This window comes from Oratosquilla oratoria, chromosome 6 (assembly GCF_046742065.1).
Source record: "Oratosquilla oratoria isolate Oo_2021 chromosome 6, ASM4674206v1, whole genome shotgun sequence".
NCBI classification, from domain to species: domain Eukaryota; kingdom Metazoa; phylum Arthropoda; class Malacostraca; order Stomatopoda; family Squillidae; genus Oratosquilla; species Oratosquilla oratoria.
In genome coordinates, this window is record NC_134782.1 from 57,307,234 (window position 1) to 57,332,708 (window position 25,475).

Sequence of the window (25,475 nt, forward strand, 5' to 3'; positions counted from 1 at the left end):
GTAACATCCACGACAGGTACACGTGTACTACACTATCCTAAAATTCATCTCACTACGTGGCAGCGAAATATGGATAACCAGGACGATCACGATTAAGATCCAAGCTATGTACAATGAGAGTACTTAAATTTCCTAACGCGCATGATTAAATGAGACAAAACCACAAACATGAACACTAAGAAAACACTCAGAGTAGAAAAAAAAAACAGTCTCACAACAGAGAGGAGAAAGAACGAGCTGGGATGGTATGAAAAACAGACTCACAACAACAGAGAGGAGGGGAACGAGCTCTGATTGTATGGGCAATTCAAGAGGATGGATCAAGAAGGACAAGTCAATGGGAACCCATGATGGAGACCCTAGAACGAGTCTTCACGAGGCCGAAAACCTTTGCCAAGTCCTGTATGCTTGAAGGAGATCTTTCGGAAGATCCCGACCGACAGACCAACCGAGTAGAAGGTGAGATGAAAAACACAGACGTCAGTGGCACCTCCAGTGTACCATTAAATCTATTGCAAAATGTTCTGAGAAAAATAGATCTTAAATAGGATGATCATAATTTCGACTTTGGGAAAGAATTATCGCATCCGATTTACTGCAATATGCTTTTTATTGGGTATGCTGCTGACAACGGTTCTCAGAACCTCCCACAGATTTCCCTCTAGGAAGAATCTGTAGCCTTAGGACTGAAAGTGGTAGAGGGAGGAGACCAGTTGTCGGTTGTCAGTTCTCCTTGTGTGAAAATGTGTAAGATATACAGTTCAAACTGATAGAGAGATTCCTAGGGCCCAGTGCAACTTTGCTGTCCATCTTGCAGATCCACAACATGCAGTATCATTGGTCCTTCAGGATTTGTAAAACATTATCAACAGATATCTGTTTAGTGTTTTTCAAAGAATATATATGAGCACGTTAGTATATTTCCGATCCCATATGCAACACTGGAACAGCTAAAACTTGACTGCGCTCAAGAATTTTACGCGTCTAGAATAACTATGTCAAGCGTTCATAAGTCAGTAATCGACACAACGACCAAACCAGATACAGCCATGTTATATTTCCAAGAACTCAAGGTTTTGGTAAAACCTTTTTGGAGTGAGTTCCGATATAAGTGAACAACTTGCCATTCACAGTAAATGCTAAAGCTTTTCCACATTCTCGAGTTATGGGTATATATATATATATATATATATATATATATATATATATATATATATATATATATATATATATATATATATATATATATATCAAATCAGCCATCCTGAGTCCACTGCTAAACAAAGGCCTCCTTCATAACATTCCATGAATCACACGACCGCGCCATCCTCTGCCACGTCACTCCTGCAAACTTCTCAATCTCGTCTCTCTTGACGTAAGCACTGGGTGTACAACTCAGCTAATTTAATATGAACTAATTTCCCTTCGTCTTTCAACAGATCTATTGATATACGAGTACCATCTTTCCCAGGTGCTTTTCCTCGTTTCATTGTTTTTAGAGCAAATTCTACTTCTTTCTTTGTAATCTCTGGTACACTACTAACGTCTACGAGTACACATAAATTTATTGACTCAACTACGGTCTTCGACGAGTAAAGCTCTTGGTAAAACTCTTCTACTCTTTTTACCATTCTGTCCCTGGATTTAATGATTTTTCCATTTCTATCTCTCAAAGATGTCATTTGCTGTCTTCCTAAAGCATGTTTGCGCTCGGTCCCTTTAATACTTTTACCTTTCCGAATAGTTTCCTCTATTTCATCCATGTTTCCCTTTCTTTTCTCTAACCTCTGCCTTTTGTTGATAACCTTTAGTTCTACTCTTTTTATTTCGTCTCTCCTGCTTTTAATATGAATGGCCATTCTTCTTTTAATTAGGTCATTTATAGCTTTGGAGTATTTGTTTTCTCTAATATTTTTTGTGCTTCCTACTTTCTCTGCCGATTCCCTAATGATATTCACTAAATTCAAATTAATATCTTCCACGCTGTCCTCGTTAGTTCTTAATTTCGAATCTATTTTTAATTTCTAACAGAAATTTCTTATTATTATCCTCAACCTTTGCAAGGCTTATTATTGTTATTTTTTTTATATAAATTTATTTCTCTCGGCTTTGAGATTTAATTTAGCTGTGCAACCTACCATTCTATGGTCACTACCTATGTTGACTTTATTTATCACCGTAACATTGCTAACGCTTTTGCTCTTGTCTCCTAATATGAAGTCTACTTTGTCCTTTGTTGTTCCATTTGGACTTCTCCACGTCCATTTACGACCTACATGTTTTTGGAAGTGTTCATTATCCTCATTTTGTAGTTCTCTGCAAAATTTGCTAACATCTCGCCTCTCTCATTTCTTTCATCTACTCCAAACTTACCAATGCACGTATCATCTCCCATCTTCTTCCCTACTTTAGCATTAAAGTCGCCTATTACCAACGTGTACTTACTTTTTTCTTGATCCATTACCTGACTTAAATCATCATAGAACGACTCAATTTCATTGTTTGAACTCTGTTAAGCTGGTGCATAAACCTGAACTATTTTTAGAGTGTACCTTTTACGCAGCCTAATCACAATCCAAGCTACCCTGTCTGACAAACTACTGAATTTGACTACGTTACCAGCAACCTCTTAGTTGATCAAGAATCCTACTCCACTAGATCTTTCTTTGTCCTTACCTCTATAGAACAGGTGGTGACCCTCTTGTAATTGTATCAGCTTTTCTTCCGTTCTTCGGACTTCGCTCAGTCCTACGATGTCCCACTTGATGTTGTCTAGTTCTTCCATTAAACTCTCCAGCCCATGATCTTCTGAGAGACTTCTTACGTTGTAAGTATAGATCTTCATTTCCTTCATGTTGTTTAATGTCCAAGACTTGGATATGCTTGGACAGTGCTTACTCACATTCGGTGGCAAACTGCCCGTAAGCACACGAGGCAATGCTGTTGGACCTTTAGGAGACGATGATCCAACAGGAACGCCCGGCTTTGTTTTTGTGCCCTTCATATTGGCTATGAAGTGGGGTTGGCAGTAATCTCACCTCCATGCCAACTGGTTTCTGGGGAGATATTTCTCTGGTGTCACTTTATTCATTATATCCGGTGAAGCCCTATATCTATAGGGTGCTTAATGGTCCACGCCGTCATTATGACGGTACAGTACCCCATATATCTATGAGGAATTTTGTAGTCATTAAGATTCTCTAGCCTATCCACCATGTCAAGGTGTCAACTCTACTGAAGAGGATTGCAGTTTGCAATCGAAATATATAGATTCCCCGTTTCCAGTCTTTTCTACTCCAACAGTGGTTTCTACGTTATATATATATATATATATATATATTTATATATATATATATATATATATATATATATATATATATATATATATATATATATATACACACACAACACACACACACACACACACACACACACACACACACACACACACACACACACACACACACACACACACACACACACACACACACACACACACACACACACTCACGCCACACACACACACACACACACACACACACACACACATATATATATATATATATATATGTATATATATATATATATTAATATATACATATATATATATATTAATATATGTATATATATTAATATATACATATATATATATATATTTATATTGATATACATACATATATATATATACACATATATATACACATACATATCTACACATATATATTTTATTATATATATATATATATATATATATATATATATATATATATATATATATAAATATAATATAATATAATATATATACTAAACGTGAAGCCTTAGTACACGCATGATATATTATTATAGTTATATTATATTTTATTATTATCATTATTTCTCTTATGTTATTTTTCCTCTCAATTTATTAATCTATTTTTATTATTTCCAGTCACTAGGTTGCATTTTTGTCGCCCAGCCAAGAACTAAATTTAAGCCATACCTTATTCCAGTAAAGTCGCCGCCTCACAATTGTTTTCTCTGGTTATTTGATTCGTTTTCTTTTTTACATTGAATCATAAACTATGGATTTAACATTCTTGGCGCACTAGTGTATATAAATAAAAATAGTAAAATAGCAAGCCAGGACTTGATTTTTTTATTTGTGGAGTGGAAGATCGGCTATTTTGATCGTATGGGTGCTTTATTTATTTACACTTTTCCTTCTACGTATATTTCTGCTGTAACGTCCTGTACAAAAAGGTAATGAACAGAGTTATATTACACACAATATGTATAAAGTATGGTATCTGCTAATAAAATGCTATTGTATTCATGTTCCATTCTTTACTAAGGTGTTATAATTATAATTATTACTATTTTGATATTATTTTTTGAGCACTAATGGGGGGCTAAATTTATATTTTGTTTTATGCTCTTATTTTGGGGTAGCCACTTCGCAGAGCGCTTAACACCTGAAATGTTAAAAATAATTAAATCCAAATGGAAAAAATAAAACAAAGTTGAATGAACAAAATATATAGATAAACTAATAAATAAGTAAATAAAGAAATATATAAATAAATAAATGTAGTATGCACGTCCCTCAGGGGGACAAAGTGGAAATCATCTCAATAATGCCGGAATCATTTCAGACATTATAAAGTCGACAAAAGTCGTCGACTTTTAAGAGCTAACGGACAAGGCCAGGGGGAATCTCTCTAAAATTCGGAACTATCCAATATTGGGAACTTTTTATCAGGAACACTTTCTTGATATTCTGGTATATTTTCGAAGGCAATTGCGTTTGGAATATTGAAGATTTCTCACGGAAATATCCTATTTAGGTTTTACGTCTGTCACTGATAGAACAACCACAATTACAAAAATATTTTCTTTCACTGATTATTACGACTTTAATAGCACCTACCGATAATAATAACAATAATAATATAAACACAACAACAATACTACTGTTGTCGTTGCCATTACCACAAATCCTGTCGACATTCTTAAGTAGAGCACAACACCTTCAGACTGTAGGCAGGTCACAGACCTGTACAGGTCACTGTGAGACGCCGGTCCTGTCTTTTGGCACTCCCTGTGACACCTTACCTCTCACCCTAGGTGACGGTGTGATGTGAAAATAATGTAGATTGTAGAATGGGTAGGCTTATGGTTGGTACGGAAATAAATCAATACTACAATATTCTAAGTATGAATATCTGTGATCCCAATTTCCTCACCCTTCCTCTCTTCTGAAACCTTACTCCCCCCCCACCCCCCTGGGGAGTGGGAAGGGGGTAAAATGAGTCTGTATTCTAACCTCCCCTGAGATGGGGGGAGGAGGGTAATTTCTCCCACCTTCTGAAGAATCCCGTCTATAGATCAACGCAGTACCTACAATACGCCTCTAGTCCCACTACGGCTCCAATAAGTACTTTGCTAAGTGCCTCTCGCTCTATGGTTTTCAGGAGACTCTTAAGCTCCTCTCTTGCCGCTCTCTAAGAGGAAGAAGCCCCTGCAGCGAGAGGGTCGTCTTCCTCTGACGTCTCGTATGTATGTCAAGGGTCGATTAACAGGATCCCTTGAGATCGACGACGATGGCTTTCTGTGAATCGTTGTAGACGCAACACCAAGTATTTTGATTTTTCTTTCCATTTTCCTTTCTTCTTCCCGCTCCATCAAAAGTTTCTAGTCTTTCTGGTAACCTAAAAAAAAAACTGACGATGGAAATGATTCCCATTCGAAAGGAAAAATTGCTGAAATAAGCGGTTGGGTGTCTGTCGCGACAACAATTCTCTTTTTCTTCTCAGCGCCCGTTCCAGCGTATCTAAACTCTTTTATAGAAAATGTAATAATAAATAGATAAATAAATAAGTAAATTAAATATAAAAAGTTATAGAAATATGATTTTGTCTAACTTTATCTAGTATATATTGTACCAATGTAATGAAGTCGAAATGTATCTCCTCGTGTATATATATATATATATATATATATATATATATATATATATATATACAATATATAATATATATATACATATATATAATATATATATTTACATATATATAATATATATATATATATATATATATATAATATATATACTATTTGTCTTTGTCTTTGATTTGCGAGAGCTTATAGCAATGTTAGATACTGACCCGTCATCCAGGAGGTGCTAAGATAAGAGGGAGGGTGGAGGGGTGTGGAGTATTCAGGGATGGAATGGGTGGGAATGATTTTATGCCTTTTCCTTTTTGGCTACCTCCCTTGTAAGGGGGGGAAAGCCTTGGTATATGTATATGTATGTATGTATCATTTTAAGAACTTGTGTATGCGAGAGAGGCTTTTAACTATGGCGAGTTTCCGTAAGTTAAAGGCAATCTATTCTAAGAACGACCAATTCAGAAATCCAGCCTCATTCTAGGAGATTATAACTTTTGCAATTACAAGAGTTTACAATAACAAATGAGCAACGGGGTTCCAGGCTCTCATACTTTCGGGAAACCGTTGCACATTTGTCTCTAACCAAGACAATCCGACTCGAAATGATAAATGTACCAGGAGTCGAGAGTACCGTGATACACGGGGGCGATAGGGTAACACGGGGGAGATAGGGTCACACAGGCCCGAGTCTATTAATTATCACTCAGGGCGAAGTGGGGTCAAGAGAGGTCACGGGGTCCTGTGACGATATCGGGGACGAGTAGGAGAGGTCACCCAGTCCGATGATACTCAGGACTAGGAGGGTGAAGGAGTTGGGTGAGGGGTCTGGTCCTCCAGTCCCGAGACGGGGGATCTTCTGCAACAACGTATTGATCATTTGCAAGAGCCCAGGCTCCCGGTCAACCAGTCTTGTTTGACTGCCTTTGCACGCCGAGGTCAACCAATGGGCATAGTCTCACCGCTTCCTGTTTTTTTGTTTGTTTTTGTTTTGTTTTTATCATGCTTTTCATTTTCTTTATTTTGCCTACGTTTCGAAGAACGTCATAAAATAAAAAGATACTGATGCAAATAATGATACTGAGACTATTGTTAATAATAATAATAATAATGATAAAAAATAAAGCAAAATAACCAAAATCTCAAAACTTTATTGCCTGTTACCTTGGCCCTAGGTGTCCGGGTATGCAGGGGCGCGTGGCAGCCACCAGTAGTCAAGGAGGAGGAGGAGGAGGAGGAGGGGGAAGGAGTCAGTAACTTGTATCCTCCCTCCTTCACGCCACGAGAGTCATGATGCAAAACATTTTAAAAATTCCTTAATTTTGATTGTTTCATGGCTTTCTATGCGAAATCTGAATGCACCGTGTTCAGGGTTTATGTAGGAGAAAACATATTTTATTCCACACTTATCATAATTGCTAAACATCGATTATAAGTAAAGATGTGTACAAACGGATGATCATTTTTTCTTGAATTCAATTCCACACAATTACTTAGTTTCTTGCTCCATCGAGTTTTGAAAATATATTTATTATTTTAGAATGGCTGCTCTCTCTAAATATTGAAACCAAAAATTCCTATCTTATGAACAAAGTGGAGAAACATAATATTTTCTGAAGGAGGTGAAGAATTTGCGTGCCGTTGGTGCCTGTGTGGAGCAGGAGTCTGCAGTACTACCAACTGCACCGAGCTGCACGGCAGAAGTTGGGTGTAATTTCTTACTGGAATGGAGTATAGTTATGAACCGAAAGGTCTCTTTCCGGCTTACTTCATCATTCCCACTACAATCTTAACGATAAAGAGCACCTTAAAAGCAACAATCAATCTCTTCGATACGCTGACTCACTTTACATACGAGTATTATTCTTGCTAAGCGTGGCTCAGCGGACACCGAGCGATATCGGTCATGGAACCTAATTGTGATGAAGTGCACTTTTGAGTATGGGCAAGTGGTATAAGAAATTATTCATAGGAAATAAAGTTGAATTTGAATTAATCTGAATATTTTTGTCAATAGTTGGCATTAGGTCACGATGTAGGCCAGGCGATTTCACTCGACTGAAGGGGAGAATGTGTGCATGACGTCACTGGAGGCGGAGGTGGAGGGGTGGGAGGCAATGTATTTTCATGTTGGGATTATATGCCCTATGACTTCATGTCCAAAATGGCACCCCATTTTGTCTTATTCTATCTAATTTTGTTTTAGTTTCCTTAGTACTGAGTGGTATAAAAATACTTTTGTGCAGTGTCTGTTGTAGACGATCTGGGAACAAAACTGTCGACATTTTGGAAGTATTTTTGAAAATCCCTTCAACCCACCTCGTCATGCATTCGAGAACCCATTAAATACGGACATGATTGTGACGAAAAAGGGGACAGGGGAGTGTAATAAGAAAATAATAAAAACAACAACTCGTAACACTTTCCGCGCCACAGACCAGAAATCGTCGTTGTCACATCAGTTGCTGCTCACAAGGGTGATTTTCCTGCGCGCGAAAACCCATTTCACGACTTATGGCCTCCTTGTGGCCACCGTGGACACGGGCCAAGTCATATCTATGAAGCAGCGAGAGGGAAGAGGGGGAAGGGGGGAGGAAGAGGAAGAGAAAAAGAAAAAGCGGATGATGGGGAAAAGGTGGAAAGTGAGAGACAAGGAAAGCTTATTGAAGGAAAAGGAAAGGAGAACAAATATACAACGAGGAAATGTAATGAAAGAAAAAGTAGGGGAGGGAAAGAATGAGAGGGGGGATTGGATAAAATTATGGAGGATTAGAGAAGAGAGTGTGAAAGAGTAGGGGATGAATTGAACAAATAAGAAATGACTGTAGATTGCGTGATAAGCTAGAAAATACGATGCAAGAGGGGCAAGTGGGAAGGGAGGGAAAAGAAGGGGAAGGTGAGAGAGGAGAGAGGAAAGGAAGGAAAGGGATGGGATGGATTACAAATATATGTAACGGGAAGTTTAACCTATTACATCCGTCTCCGGGGGGGGGGGGGCAATGGACCTTCTCTGTCCACTGGTCTGTGTAATTATGGATCAGGAGAATATCTGGTCAAGTCACGTCGCCTTTAGACGACGGACGCGGGAAGGACCATCTCTATGCGACATGACGTCACAGAACGACTCCAACCCTTGACCAACCGGCGCGATGATGTATGACAATCATCGGTCATGGGCGAGCAGCTAAATACCTCACACATGTTGGTGATTGATGATGATTAGCCTCTGGACTGGCATCAATAAACCAATCCCGCATGCACGACAGATTGAAGTGAAAGACAGAAGAGGGAATTTTTTAACTCAGGTTTCTCTCTATATTTATTTATTGTCAGTGGACAAAAACATAATTAACCCTCCCATACACTCACAGGCTGCCTGTCCGGCCGTGCATTCAGGCAGCCCGAACGCACGGCCAGACATCCCTACACTCACATTTGTGCGTTCGGGCAAACCGTATGTGATGTGCAGTGTACGGACCAACATGACTTCTGCAATATACGACGAACTAGATTTCCTCGCTATAATAGCCATATCGGTGGTAATTAAAGACGGGAAAAGGAAGAAAAATGTGGGCCAAGGAGTGGCTGCAGAAAAGAGAAGGACCATGTCGCTTATATTTATTGGAGGAACTGGCTACACCTGGGTGATTGGTTGAATTACCTAGGGATGGGATGGGAAAACATACAGCTGTCCTTATTAAGACTAATGGCTACTCTTCGCTTTTTGGCCAAGGGACGTTCCTACGAAGACCTGAAATAATTAGTGTATGGTTTTTTTCACAAGCGCTGGGACAAATCATACCTAAAACATGTGATGCGATGAAAAGATACATCTTTTTCGTCACTATCAGTTGTCGCTGAAGGATATTTTTCTTTTAAATTTCCAACTAATACATTAATGTGCATGATTTTTAATTTGCTTATCAACATATTCTTTGTGTTTTTTGTTTTCCATAGAGATGGATAATATCGGTAAAATTCAATGAATTAGGTCCAAAACCGCTTTTCTTCATCTTGATTTCTACCTGCCATGTTTAAGCGCTATTTTCAAACCGGACGGAACCGGATCACCCTGGCCGGACGCAACCCGTCGAAATCTGGTTGGCCCGGCAGTTAGAGGCTGCGTGAACAGGACACCTTAGTGACCCATACACACTCAGTCTGTCCTGCACATTCCTCAATTTGTCCTGCGGCCTGCGAGTGTATGGGCCGCTTTAGAAATAATGGACAAAATGTTTTCTACGGTGTTGTTAGATACATTAAGTAAAAATATAAATGATCCTGACGAATGGAGAAATTGCTAGGGATGAAGGATGATCATCCAAGCATTTTTTTTTTTTCTTCCAAGCCTGGTTTCCAAAATTATAGAAAAAAATGCACCTTAATGAGGACACCCATATCAGTAGATTTTTTTTTCTTTTATATAAGTTCAACAATTAGCATTTCCATTCACTCTTTTACACGACCTTTCTCGCTGCCCAAATGCGGTTTGCGTTTCTCTGCATTCGAGTTAGTCATCGCTGGGCTTCATCTCCCCAATAAAGAAAAACATCTTGCAAGGCAGCCTCACCCACTACACCATATTTGGTATGAAACAAACGGTATTTATACGGTTTCAGACGGTGGTCAATTTCACTTAGTATTTTTCTTTTTCTTTTATGATTTTTTTTTTATAAGTGAATCAAATGCATACGTCACTGGTCTCTCATTTTCAAACAGTAATCAATCTCATTTTTTAAATTTATTTCGTTCTTCGGGGATTTATTTTTTAAGTAAATTCATTTCAGTAAAGAAATAATCGGAAAATATTTAGTGCGTATTATTTCATATCATAAAATTAATACGACCACGACATGAGCACCATTTTTGTCGTCGATTATATTTATTCACTCCAATCCCTTACAGAGGAGAGAACAAGAAAAAAAAAACACTAATCTTTCTCTATACGATATGTTCTAGGTTAGGTTAAATTAATCAGAATTATAATTTTTAACTTCAAATAGGACAACACAAATAACTTTGTTCTTATTTCCGAAAAAGGAGATATGTTGAGTACATGACAGAAACAATAATACCCTCAGGAATTAATGATATTTTCAAAACAGTTCACCTTTCTCACCAAACTCGATGCGGAACGATCTCTGTATTTCTTCTTCCAGTGTCCTCATGTTTTCTCCTCTTCTTTCTATTGGTTCTCTAATTCTATCTCAAACTCTTCATGGATCTTCTCCCTGCGTTATGTTAATTTTCCCATATCCAATTTCACCATGTGTCCGTACCACCTCAGTTGATTGTTCTCCACAAATATCATTATTGATTCTACATCGAGTTTCCTCTGGATATCAGCATTTCTTCTGAAGCCACTCCTAGTTACACTTTTCATTAGACATAAAACTCGTTTCAGTTGCTTGGGAGTTTGTGCTTTAGTTGTAAATGTCCAGGATTCTGAGCCATAGGTTAACACTGACTTTATAATAGTTTTGTAGATGATAAAATTTACCTCGGTGGGAATATTTTGCTCCTTTAGAAGTCTTGAGTTGTTAGTGTAGCTATCAGTTCTCTTTGCAATATCTATTTCAATGTCACATTTGAGCCATAGGTGAACATTGACTTTAGAATCGTTTTGTAGATGATAAAATTTACCTCGGTGGGAATATTTTGCTCCTTTAGAAGTCTTGAGTTGTTAATGTAGCTATCAATTCTCTTTGTAAGATCTATTTCAATGTCACATTTTTCATTGATATTTATTCCTTAATACTTGAAATTTTCCACTAACTTTACTCAGGACCCGCTCTAGTAATTTCAATATCGTCTCTTTCTCTCGAAACTATCATGATTTCTGCTCTTTTCTTACCTATTTTCGTATAAATGTGTTTTAAGGTTACGTCTCATGTCCATCGCTCCCTGAAGTACAACAAGAGTGTTATGAGGGCAATATCATAAGCGTAGGTTAAAGTTAGGATCTCTTCGTCATTCTGGATAGCCTTCATGCATCTCCCCGTAATCTAATTAGAAAGCAGTGATGAATTTACTCCATCCTATAGATCCCCTGTAGATACAATAAATAAAATTATTCTCATTTTTGGGTCATCAGCACTTTTACAGCTTCTATGCAAACTTCTTATTGTTCTGGCGAGTTTACAAAGGATTACAAAGGAGCATGCCGACAGGAGACCTTTTGGTCCATAACTAGGTCGGGTGAAATAAAATAATGATCGGGGCACTCGATCAAAAGCTTTTCCAAGATTGATAAAACAATATAAGTATTTTTACCCCATTCCCGACTCTTCTCCATTGTTATCCTCACTGTGAAAATCTGATCCGTCGCACCTCTTTCTGGTCGGAAGCCGGATTGACCTTCCTCCGTTTTCTTCGCTATCACGTTTCTTAATCTGTTCTCTAAAAACCTTTCATACATTTTACCTGTGTGTGTCAAGGTTATAACTATAATTTTTATATTCGTTTCTGTCACCCGTTTTAGATATCTTACAAATAGTTGTTTTGCATCAGTCATCTTTCACCTTTCCTTCATTCCACTGAAAAGCACAGCCAGTCTACCATGTCTTCACTACATTTCAGCAGTTCTGCAGGTATTCCGTCACCCCCAGGACTTTTTTTCACCTTCCATATTGCATCTCCAGCCTCTTCTCTTCTTATACCATCTTCCAGTTCTCCTCTAGCCGATTCATTTACTAGGTTCTCCTCTGGTGTCGATTTCTTTTGGATCTGTTAGTAGTTCACCTTCTTTGTTATCGTATTCACTATTGATTCTTCTATTTTTCATATTTTTAGTTATGCTGTATATAAATTTCCTTACACCCTCTCACTAGTTTTTTTTCCAGAGGTTTTGGTTCCTTGACAGCCAGTACAAGTTGGTGATCAGTCCAAAGATACTCTCAACATCTCTAAATATATTTTCATTGTTTGTCAAAATCAGGTCATTCATCGATTTTTCACTATAATCATGCATCACCGAATTCCACCTGTACCAGCTCCACTTGAGACTCTTTTGGAGTTTGTAACAGGTATTCATGATTGTTGGCTCGTTCCTCACACAAAAGGCTATTAGTTGCTCACATTTATGGTTTTTCTCACCAATACCGAAAGCACCTACAACGCTTTCCAACCCATTCCTATCAATCCTCACATGAGCATTCAAATCGCCCTTAATTACCTTGTCACCATCAAGTACAAGGTCTTGCAAAAGTGCTCCTGCTGTGTGTACATCTGTATTAGGGACGTTTTACTTCAAGCCAGTTTTATGGAACGCTTATTATATATAACTTCATTTATAGAGTATATCTGTTCCCCTTTATCTGCAAATTTAGGCTTAATTACAAAAACCACACCATATCTTCCCTTAATTTCCATACCTTTATACATTAGCTCAAAGTTGTGAATTGTTTTCCGTCCTTCTCCATTCATTCTAATTTCACATTTGCCAAAAATATTTAAACTTCTTTCAGTCATCATATCCATTACTTCTTATCTATTTTTTTCCGTTTAATATTGTAGTATTTATTGTTCCAAGCGAAGTGCACCGTATGTCTTCTAAATGAGTATTTAGTTTTGGTTACAGAAAGAAGAGAAGGAATCTGGCGATGTCGTGCGGTGGAAGCGGCATCCTGTGTAGCAAGACTGACTATGTGATAACAACCACTAGTCCACGTCCTACTGCCACTGGGGAAAACCATGGTACGTTTTCACAACCATCACCCCGTATCACGACCAGAAAACGATAAAGATTGCGATGTGGCAGGTTGTGACTGTCTTTATATGGAATCCTATCCCATGTATTAGTTGTATCCGAACCTTCTTTAAACTGTTTCGATCCTATTGTTTTACCCCTATATAGGACTTGTTCGTGACGTCATCGATCAGGTTGCCCCGTCTTTTGGGCGCCATATTGGTGGTTCTCTTATTTACATCTACAAACATTTTTGGCTGGGTCCCAGTTCTTTATCTACTGCAACAGGAGGGCCAACTAGTTTATATAATCATTGTGCACCATTATATACGGTAAAGGAGAGTTTCAAGGAAAGATGAAAGTAAAAAATGATCAGTATTCATCTTTGAGTTAAAAATTAGTCTCTTGTCACATACGAATACTACGGGAGTCTGGGCTGTAGAGCTATCACATATGTTACTAAGTTAATGATTGTAGAAGAGTTATTTATTAGTAACCAATACGTGATTCACTTAGTAGGTGAACTAGTTCATAAGCAAGTTACATAAACGATTTTTCGTATTTAATATGACTATACCAACGATAGAAACCAGAACGATATAATCTTATAAGAAATTAAGTTATTTTTAATTTTACCTCTCTGCTTGAGTCTTGTTTATATTCAAATACCTTTCTTGTTAATATATATATATATATATATATATATATATATATATATATTGATAAGTATTTTAGACAAATTATTTGGATGATGGAGAACATAAACACAGGGGAAGGCTCGGAACCCTAAACACTCTAACGTTTCGTTCGCGTAGAACTTCTTCAGAGAGTGTATGTAGAACTGCAATTGAAGTTTATGTACTAAATCTAATTATATTTTCGGACACTTGGGAAAGGTCGTTTTTCTGTCGTGTTTTAGAATTAATATACTAGTTTCTTTAGCTAAATTGATAAACCCTCCTCGATGATTCGATGATGGATCTTTCCGGTTATACGAACTATCGATTTTTTTGGGTATTTTTACATTTTTTCAATGTATTTTTTTCCGTAGAATCCGAAAATAACATTGTTTTTTTTTTGAGAAATGGATAGATAAAAAGTTATTCAACTTTAAAGTTATTTATTTCCTATGCATTACTGAAGAAATGCAAACTTTGATTTTTCCTTTCTTTTATCAAATGTAAGACATACATTCTTTGATGTTTTCAATCTTTTATCAAATAAAGAACTCTTTTCCTTCAAAAGAATTACTTTACGTCAAAATTACTTATATCTAGCAATATTTGTTCAAAATATTGGTCCTTTTCTATACGTTTACGTCAAACAAACTCGCAGAGATAAGAATCAATCATTTGTCGGTGAATCCCTCCTTGGCGTTTTTTCTTCATTTTCAAGCTATGCCACATACTTTCAACCGCTTGAGTGTTTGCACCTGTTTTAGGGTCTACAAAATTCTCGGAGTGATTCACAGTGCAGTGTTTATAATTATATCCATCAAGTAGTGATATGCCGTCGTACGCTTTCCAAAGGTCGCTTATTATTGTTGTTCCAGGTCGAATGCTCCTTTTTATGCATTGTGTCAGTGTTTCAGCATTTCTTCTTGGAACAGCATACAAAAAACATTCTTTGGTTTCTCTGCATACTCCACCAAAGACCCATTGCTCTGGTAGCTCTCTTCCTCTGTTGTATTTTCTCTTGCTGAAATGAGTTTCATCAATTTCCACCGTTGTATCAGGTCCGCCAATGACCATTGGGGTTTTCAGCAATGTTTCAGCACATACCTGGAAAGGATAGGTTAGGTTAGTTTAGGTTAGGTTAGCTTAGGTTAGTTTATTGATATTTACTTACCTCTCTGAGATAATTGTTGAAATCGACTGCTGTATCCTTGTTGATTTCAATCTCATCGTTGCAGTAATTAGAGTAGTCTTTTGCCCATGAATATATGAAAATAATGATTTTTGTCAAAGGTAATTTTGAGCCCTCCAGCCAAGTATTTTTACGAACTGTAACATTTTCCTGACCACAACTTGATTTGTTGCAACGCCATTTAGCGCATCCATTCATTTCTTTTAGTTCCATTTCATGCTTTCTTTGGCATTTTTTGCTCTGTGGTATAATATTCTTCTCTTGAAGGAATTTTGCCGCATCAAGCTCTGTTTTAATATTCTCAAATAGCCACTTTAGATTGTATTTAGTATTCATATTAACCTAAATAACGTGATTTTTGCCCTGAAAGAGAGGAAAAATGAAAGTTAGCATTTCTTCAGTATTACATAGGGAATAAATAACTTTAAAGTTGAATAACTTTTTACCTATTGGTTTCTCAAAAAAAAAAAAAATGTCATTTTCGGATTGTACGGAAAAAAATACATTGAAAAAATGTAAAAATACCCAAAAAATCGATAGTTCGTATAACCGGAAAGATCCGAAATATATGCTGATTCAACAATTCTTCTAGTGAATTTATCAAAACCTTTATGTAGCACTTCAGCTTCTCTCCAGTTTGGTAAATGATCGAAATTTTCCGCATGAACTACTAAAGAATTAGATGTCCTATGTGCTTTTATGTCGTTTTTATGTTCATAAATTCTTTTTTCTAATCCTCTTGACGATTCGCCAAAATAAGCCATTGAGCAACTATTGCACGGGATTTTGTATACGACGCTGTTTTCGGAATTGGTTCTCTTTTCAGAAGTCTTTATTAAATCACCTATCCTCTTGTTAGTTATTTTAGCTATGTTTATACCCAATTTTGTTAAATATTTGTCTATTATTGGTGACGTTTCTGAGTGGGAAAAACTGTAACTTTCTCAGTATACAGAAAGGAAACAAACAAAGAGGATTTAGTACATTACTTCTCCGCACATGATGATAGGACAAAGAGTGGTATAGTAATAGGATTTTTTCTCAGGGCACTACGAATCTGTAGTAATGAATACCTAGAAGGCGAATTTGATTACATTATGAAAACCTTTGACAAACTTGGATATCCAGAGGGAATGTTGAAAAGAACAAAAAGAAAAGCGATAAATATTTACAATCGCGGAAAGAGAGAAATGATAAAAATAATACAAATTTTATATCAGTACCTGGCTCAGAAACGTCACCAATAATAGACAAATATTTAACAAAATCGGGTATAAACATAGCTAAAATAACTAACAAGAGGATAGGTGATTTAATAAAGACTTCTGAAAAGAGAACCAATTCCGAAAACAGCGTCGTATACAAAATCCCGTGCAATAGTTGCTCAATGGCTTATTTTGGAGAATCGTCAAGAGGATTAGAAAAAAGAATTTATGAACATAAAAACGACATAAAAGCACATAGGACATCTAATTCTTTAGTAGTTCATGCGGAAAATTTCGATCATTTACCAAACTGGAGAGAAGCTGAAGTGCTACATAAAGGTTTTGATAAATTCACTAGAAGAATTGTTGAATCAGCATATATTTCTACTAATAATTCATCGAATCATCGAGGAGGGTTTATCAATTTAGCTAAAGAAACTAATATTTTAATTCTAAAACACGCCAGAAAAACGACCTTTCCCAAGTGTCCGAAAAGATAATTAGATTTAGTACATAAACTTCAATTGCAGTTCTACATACACTCTCTGAAGAAGTTCTACGCGAACGAAACGTTAGAGTGTTTAGGGTTCCGAGCCTTCCCCTGTGTTTATGTTCTCCATCATCCAAATATATATATATATATATATATATATATATATATATATATATATATATTCTTTATCATGATATAAGTATTTATCTTAATTACAATTACGTCGTGTCGAACAGTTATACTGTCGTGTTTTCATTGTTTCATGAATTCCTGTACAGAACAATGTTATATCGAAGCAGCCACACACACAATGGTCTAAATTCGGTCCCAACCCAGGGCTGAAAATCATCACAAACGCTACAAGCTGACACCCTTGCTCAGGTGGGCAAGACATGTGTGTGAGAAACTGATTCTCACTGCTTCGGACGCACTAGCATAGTGTGGGTAGCCCCTTCTCGAGGGGAGCAAAACCATAACAGAATTAAACTGTGCTAAGATAAGGCCTTTTCTGAAAGCCCTGCTGAAAGCCCTTATAGGACTAAAAAAAAATCATACGACACCAGCGACCCCTTAATGTAATATGATTGGTCAAATATGTTTTAGTGTTTTGTCCATAGCCAATCATGTAAATCCTAAGATGAGAAGTACAGCTCTAGAGGGAGGTGTCTAGCAGTACCGATAGGAGAACAGTCTTGAGACAGCTGCTCCAAATACCAGGTCGACTAAGAGGCAAGTAGTCCAACTCTGAACTCTCACAAACATTATATACACACTCTAGCACACTTAATAAACAAACGTAAACAACTGGTTTGTTCTCTTACCCTAGTGACAGCCTAAGTTCGCAACCTCCTAGGGTCATAGCCCAGGCTCTGAAGCTCGTAGTGACCCGTCTTTGTATCTCTCACTATCTAGTTTGTTCAGTTCTTGTATGGTGTTTGCACACACTATTGCTACGTCTAATTTGTTCCAGATATCTACCACTCTGTGTGGAAAACTATTTTTCCAGATCTCTTCTATAACTATCCTTTTTGAGTTTCTTTTCATGTCCTCTTGTTTTTCTTTTATTCCACTTTAATAAGTCTACTCTGTCAAGGACTTCCATGCCTTTCATGATTCTGTAAATAGTCAATAGATCTCCTCTTTCTCTTATGTTCCAGGGTTGGTAATTCCAGTTTAAACAATCTTTGTTCGTATGTCAATTTTGAAAGTGTCGGAGCCATCTTTGTCGTTGCTTTTGAATTATTTCTAATTTCTTTATATTCTTTTAGTATTGGTTATTCATTGTGTCGCAGCGTACTCCAATCTTGGTCTTATCAGTGTGACTAATATATATTTTTTCTATTTCTTCATCCAAGTAATTAAAAGCCACAATTATTGATCTTGGTAAACTGTGGTTGTTCCCATATAACATTGTTCTGTATGTGCGTGTGTGTGTAAGGTCACAGCAATACCCATAGATCAGGTCACATATGAGCTCTGAATCCTCATCCGGAGGGGTAATAGCGGTTGAGCACGTGATCCAAGACCATAGTGAATCTCTCGCACACACACACTAGAGCTGTACAACAGACACCGTATGACATCTGCAAATGTGTAACAGACATACAGACAGACACCGTCCCCAAGGACGTGAAACGAAAGCTCCAATCTGCAATTCCAAGATGATCGAAATAAATGCCAAATCTACAGAAACGAAGCGTTACTAAGTGCTCTGGGCAAAAGAGCATCTGCTAAACAGGGCAACCCTTCCACTGCCAAATGTGACTCGCGCATTTATCCTGACTCCAGTCGGCTGATTCTATCCTGCTGAGGAGATAAACTGCTGTTGGGATTGTCGAGTATTAAGTTTTGGAGTAACAACATCCTGCCTATGTCTCCTGAGTACTTAATTTTAAGTGAAAACTATCCACTCTTCTGTATTAAAAAAAAAAAAAAAAAAATGGAAGAAGAAACGTCCCCCCAGCTTCTTCTTGGTATAATATTATTTCTGGAGGATTGAAAATACCAATTTCGTGAGACTTAGGCTCCCTGGCTATATATGCGTCTCTGACAATCCAACTTTTACGAAATGTTGCCTTAGTTGGTTTGAAAACATCAATTTGGCGAGACTTGGACTCTCTGCCAGCCAAAAGGTCTCCAGTTCTTGCAGAACCTGAAGCGAAGTTTGGGTGTGGTCGTCTATCACTTCACTTCAAAGGAAGAAAGAATCGTTTTTTGAACAGAACTGTAAATGTAACAGGACGTGGGTCCTGCCTTTCCACTGCCTGCAACAGCATCGTCTAGACTGGAATGAAAAACGTCTTATTAGGAAATATATCTTCAATGGCACGAACGGACATACAAAGAAAATAACAGGACCGATTGAGTGGTGTCTAAAATTTCTGTCGATCAGAAAGTATTCTTTTTTTTTCTGTTAACACAAATGCAGCTTTAAATGGTGTCATCCATATAGTGAGAAATGGTATCAGGTAATGAAATTACTTCAGTACCTAAGACAAAAGCACGGCAGAGAGCAGAAAACCGCATATCCTAAATTCTACTTCCCATCACAAGAAAAATACTGGAATAATGGTAAAAGCTGGCAATTGGGGTGCTGAAGTAAATGTGTGTGTGTGCGTCTGTGTGCGCGTGTTTGTGTACATGCGTGTAATTACTTAGTTGTACTATGCGTTGTTTCTACATCTCCATTTTCGTTTCTTAAATACATTGACATTGTTGACTTGGATTAAATTTTCGCATTTCACAAATAAATTCGAACAAAATATTTGTGTACTGTTGTGTGCAATCCAAACTTTTTATTTCAAAATCATGAAACACACACACACACACACATTCTGTCAGAGCATGGCCGTGCTCGGGAGCAATAGATTGATGACCCTAGCCGTTTGTTGCATCCTCCTCCCGTGTCCATAATCGCCATATATAGTACCATTTCGTAATATACAAATTATCGCTTTCCTTAAATTCAACAGCGGTGATTTACTTTTCTTTAAAGATTACGTGCCAAAATATCTAAATACAATACCACTACTACACCAACTTTGCAGACGAATATAGATTAATATATATTTACCCTCTCTAAAGCACGGAGACAGCAAGATGTTACGTACCTACGTCAAGAAGCTCTCTGGCTGAGCGGGTTAAGGCGCTGTGAAACTTGCGGCGAAGGTCGATGGGATAGCGGCTCGAACCCTGCCACCGGTGAATTTCAATTCCACGCTACAAAGTCCTCTGTGAGGGGCACCGTCCTGGCCTTCCTATAGGGGAGGAGTTTGTGGCGTTAAACCATATTATCATCACGTTCAGTCCTATCGTAAGATTGCACAAATAATTTCCGAACGTATTCGTTGTAAAATATATTTCTTTGGTCGGTGTGAAGTTCGATTTTTGTGCTCTAGCCGTGAGTCATGCTTAGAGAGGTTCAGGAACTCTCTCTTAACACTACATGGTCAAGGCACCTCTGCTCCCTCACAGTCACAAGAATAGAATTCTTTCCTAACGGTCATTCCCCCACCCCCCGACATCGGGACCACTGGCCTGCCTGATCTTCTTTGTTGTACTGTACCTGACTCAATACCTGAATTTTGGCTGCATGATAATATAATATGTCTATCGATTTTGGGTTCAATAAATTGATTAACACAAAAATATATAATCATAGTAGGATGAGTGTACGGACGACTTCGACATCGAAATATCGCAGGTAAAACGATATGACGTCACCGAAAGTGTAATACCGGGAAGGGACCCGAAGTATCAAAAAAGTCGAGGAGAGAGAGAGAGAGAGAGAGAGAGAGAGAGAGAGAGAGAGAGAGAGAGAGAGGGGGGGGGGTGAGAGCCGCTGGAAAAGAATTATATTTATCCTCCCCACCACAAACTATTCCTCTACCTCTCTCATGCGGCGCTATCCATCTTGTTGAAGGAGACGGTGTGTCTTGTGAAACACATTTCACAAAACATTAAATGTCACTTCTAAAACGCCGGGGGCACCTGTTTTGAAGTTGAATAAACTGGGGAACATTTCAACTGTTATGAATGCCCCAGTTCACGTTGTTACTGATTATATATATATATACAGTATATATATACATACATACATATACCAAGGCTTTTTCCCCCTTCCATGGGAGGTAGCCACAAAAGGAAAGGCATAAAAACACTCCCACCCCTTTCACCCCTAAATACACTCCACACCCCTCCCACCCTTCCTCTCATCTGAGCACCTCCTGGATGACGGGTCATCCCTGATATATATATATATATATATATATATATATATATACTTATGTGTGTCTCTACGTTTATATTTTTGTTTGTATTCATTTCCTACGTGCGACCTCGTTATAAACCAAAAGGTTTTCTGTGATTGTAGAAATAACATTGACTTCAACACTTCCCTAACTACATGCCCCTCCTCCCAACCCACATACACTGACACAAAACCTTCAATATCTCACGGTGCTGACGCGGTATTGCCCACTGGGATAGAGTAACTGGTGAACTGTTAATGATGATCCCCCCAGCCCCCGTTATTAAATGAAAATTGTCTAAAGACGGTTATTATTATAATAACTTTGTCGTGACGGCAGATGACCTCCCAAAATTTAACTTGTGAAATGACAACAACCACAACTTACACAGTTCTCTCTATAAGAAAGCTCTCGAGTTCATTAGTTTCCAATATTCGGAACGAAGACACCTTTCGAAGCATGTATCAGATATCAGACCGTTCGCCATAAACGACGCAGCGCAGAGCAAAGACAAATTTCCTATTGATGAATTGAGATGCAGTTTGAACTTCTTTCTCACTTGAGATGCTGAAGTAGTACATCTAGAAGCACTTCAAGTGAGAGAGAAGTTCAATCTGTACTTTAGTTCACCAACAGGAAGTGTGCATTTGCTCTGTGCTGCCTCGCCTGTGTCGCCTGCGTGTCAGTTTGTACTTAGGCTAAGAGTTCCCAGTGTTAGGAATAAGATAACAACAACCTCCCCAAACACACACTCGTTATTTCAGTGGGAAATATCAAACGCACAATATCTTGCATGGGACAGTACAGACAGAAAGAGCAAGACAAGACGAAACAAGCAGACTCTTGCATAACCAGTCGATCGCAAACGTCATTCAATCATCCAATCACTTCACGTTCAGAAGATCGTCTGCGAGGCTCCTCCGGAGTTCCCAGGAGGTGAACGCATCTGGTAAATCTGTGAAAACCCAGCGTGGATGAGGTTACACGACTGACAGGCGGTTCAGGTGGAAGGCTGGTACCTGACATTTCGCAGCGTGGTTCAGTGGTATTTACTCATAAGATCATACCCAGGATCACCGTGGATGGGGGTAAGAGGTGGTGGGGTCAACAGCCTTTGTCATCGTGACAACGACAAGACGATGCAATTATCAGTAACGACTTTAAAATAACTGAAAATTGTATTTGTCTCAGAGGAAGAAAACAGGATGCTGGGGTTAGTGGCGCGATAGACTTCGAAAGTCTAGATGTCATCAAGCCACTGGCCCGACGACGCTTAGAATACGTTGTTTCAACATGATCCCCAGATCTCATTAAAGATCATAAAGTATATATCAACCATAATAAACATACCATACGGAAACCGCTCAAAATATTTGAACACAGAGATTCAGGTAGGGCTTGGTACAAATCTTTAAACCTTAAAAGAAATCTGACTGTATCAAAATTAAAAATACTTTCACACTAAATAGTAACTGGACGAGAAATAATGGCCTCAAGCTGTCAGGACGAAGATATTAGAATTAGGTAGAAACAATTTCCAAAGGTGCATCGACAATGGGTGGAACTCGCAGCAGTTGAATATAACACAGTAAGACCGTTTTAAAATTAATTTGAATAAAAACTCTAAGCAAAATTTTGTATTACTGTTATCTATTTATTAACCTTTATTTTATATTTACTTATTACACCTGACCTCGTTATGAACTGAAAGGTCTCCTGTCGACATTGATGCTTTGTCATTGTTCCTCAATGTTACTCTCACCTGCCCCAGTCAACAAGTGACGCCGTCACTGCACCGCTGTCGCAAGACAGAACTGTCTGCCCGGTAGTCACCATTGCTCCAGGGCACTGTGGAACGAAAGAAACAAATGAAGACTGATTTAGACACATGTATGTTGTTACAACCTTCTGTATATACTACGCTGAATTTAATCAACAGACTTTGTTCTACTCAGAATTTTCAGATACAAATGTTGTTTTTTAAGTTTCAGAAAAGAATGGTATATAAATTAATTAGGACAAATGTGGGATAAAACACTGTCAGTATAATCTCGTTTCTTTAAAAACAAAAACATGACAATTGTGAGTCAGATAATTTGTTTAATGAAACGCATGTCCATTTTTTTGTTTTTATGGGCGCTCTGTAATCTGGTAAGGAATCGACCTACCTCGAAATGACACAATTACATGGCCACAATACCATAACATTGTTACAGCCCAAATGGGCTGTTTCGTGAACTTCTGGATTATAAAAAAAATGTAATTGTCAATGGGAATTCTTAGGTCACTCGAATAAAGCCAAAATATGTTCTCTCTCTCTCTCTCTCAAAAAAAAAAAAAAAAAAAAAACAGGGTGTGGGAGCTTGTAAACCACGTCCGACTAACTCCAGCCCTGTTCACACAAGCGGTTTGAACCGCGCGAAAACAGCGGCGATACCGCATTGTCAAGGAAAACTGCGCGATTGTGTGTGGAAGCCTTCATTGACTTACATTGAAATTGAACTTCCGCGGTTGCACCGTTAGTGTGAACAGAGCTGAGACGCCCACCATCTCTCTCCCATCGATCTGTGACCGTGAGCTAGGAAACGTGCTTCATCTGAAAGCAAGAGCTACCTCCAGTCATCACCGGCCCATTCCCTCTATATGTAACGGCATTTTATATACCCACAGTAGTCCTATGTTCACAGCAGCTGTCAGTAACTGTTAGCTGTCCTCTTGTGGTCTTCAGACTGTTCTGCCAATTGTAAGTCTTTGTCGAACAGCTGGGAAATCAGCATATACACCAGATGATATAAAATATCTCTGCAAATCCTTGCTGGTTTTCTTGGGGCCTTCGAACTTCTTATTTCCTACAATCATCTTGTCACCGTGAGGTGTTGCCCTGTGATTTCGTCCACATCTGCTTTGCAATGCGACTAACTGTTGATTCCAATGTGTCTAATTTGTTTACAACATATTGGCTACTCGTAGTTTTGGGTTCTCTCACAGTCACGCCATGTCCACTTCCTAAGTATCACGAAAATAACAAAATAAAATACCCACCTCGCTTAAACGTGAATTGCTGTTGGCAACCTTTTTAAGTGTAGTTGTCAAAATCTGCCTTTTTTTTTATACATTTTCTTTTTTCGGGTGTCAACAGATTAAGGGTACAGAAGGATAGGGCCCCTCGCTCCCTTTAACTCCTATAAGGGTCTACCCACTTCCAAATTAAATCTATTTCCTGACAGTTTGAGACCATTGTTTCTTGTCTGATTCTCATTCAGTGTGAAAAATTTGTCACTTTTGATGTAAAAATGTTGTCCTTTTAATGATGATTTTTTTTTATTCAATTTATAACATCGAAATGGAACTGGGATTTAAGTCATATTTGGTGAAGAAAGCGGGGCTCCGGCGAAGCCTAGACTGTTCAAGCGAGGGTCCACTCTGGCTGAATGAATGACATCGTCGGGTCTTTGCCTAAAAGGAGTTCGACTACTCACCAATAGTTCCGACTGAAAAAAGCAAAGGATTTGTTTATGGAATATTTTGGATAAGGATAAAGGTAATAATAATAATAATAATAATAATAATAATAATAATAATGATTATTATAATAATAATAACAATAATGATAATAATAACAATAATAATAATGATAATAATAATCATAATAATGATGATAATAGTAATAGAAAATAATCATAAAATAATAATGATGATAATAATATCAATGATAACAGTAAATGATAAGTAAGCATTCACTCGCACATTCACCTTCTCTTGCTTTTGATAACACGTCACGACGATTCAATTAGGTTTGATTTGTACATCTTTTTTTTTGGGGGGGGGGTGTAGGAACGGACACAGTTATGCCAACATCTGTTTGTCCGTCACGTGCGCATCGTGATACGGCCGACGACGATGACGACGACCACCATCACCACCGGTGTCACCATGGCGACCCCACCTTAGTTGTTCCTAGGTTCTCAACTTCCGCAAGACCAGTTTCCTTCTCCCTTTTTATATTTCTGCCGCAGCCAGCTCTGCGAGGTGGCTATGCATGGATGCTT

At 37.9% G+C, this 25,475-nt stretch overlaps 1 protein-coding gene across 1 annotated transcript; it reads right to left on the reverse strand.

The window, feature by feature from the left end:
• Positions 1–14,919: 14,919 nt before the first annotated feature.
• LOC143026180 (male abnormal protein mab-31-like) lies at positions 14,920–15,936 on the reverse strand. Its single transcript, XM_076186194.1, has 2 exons — positions 15,461–15,936; positions 14,920–15,393 (listed from the first exon to the last, which is right to left on the reverse strand). Exons 1-2 carry the CDS (start codon positions 15,812–15,814, stop codon positions 14,932–14,934), a joined length of 816 nt encoding a protein of 271 aa, XP_076042309.1. The 5' UTR covers positions 15,815–15,936; the 3' UTR covers positions 14,920–14,931.
• Between the last annotated feature and the right edge of the window lie 9,539 nt (positions 15,937–25,475).

Excerpts from the sequence above, each read along its gene's own strand:
- LOC143026180 (XM_076186194.1), bottom strand. The coding sequence starts at position 15,814 with ATGAATACTAAATACAATCTAAAGTGGCTATTTGAGAATATTAAAACA. Across the intron at positions 15,394-15,460 it reads TCAACAATTATCTCAGAGAG|GTATGTGCTGAAACATTGCT; the intron begins GTAAGTAAATAT and ends TATCCTTTCCAG.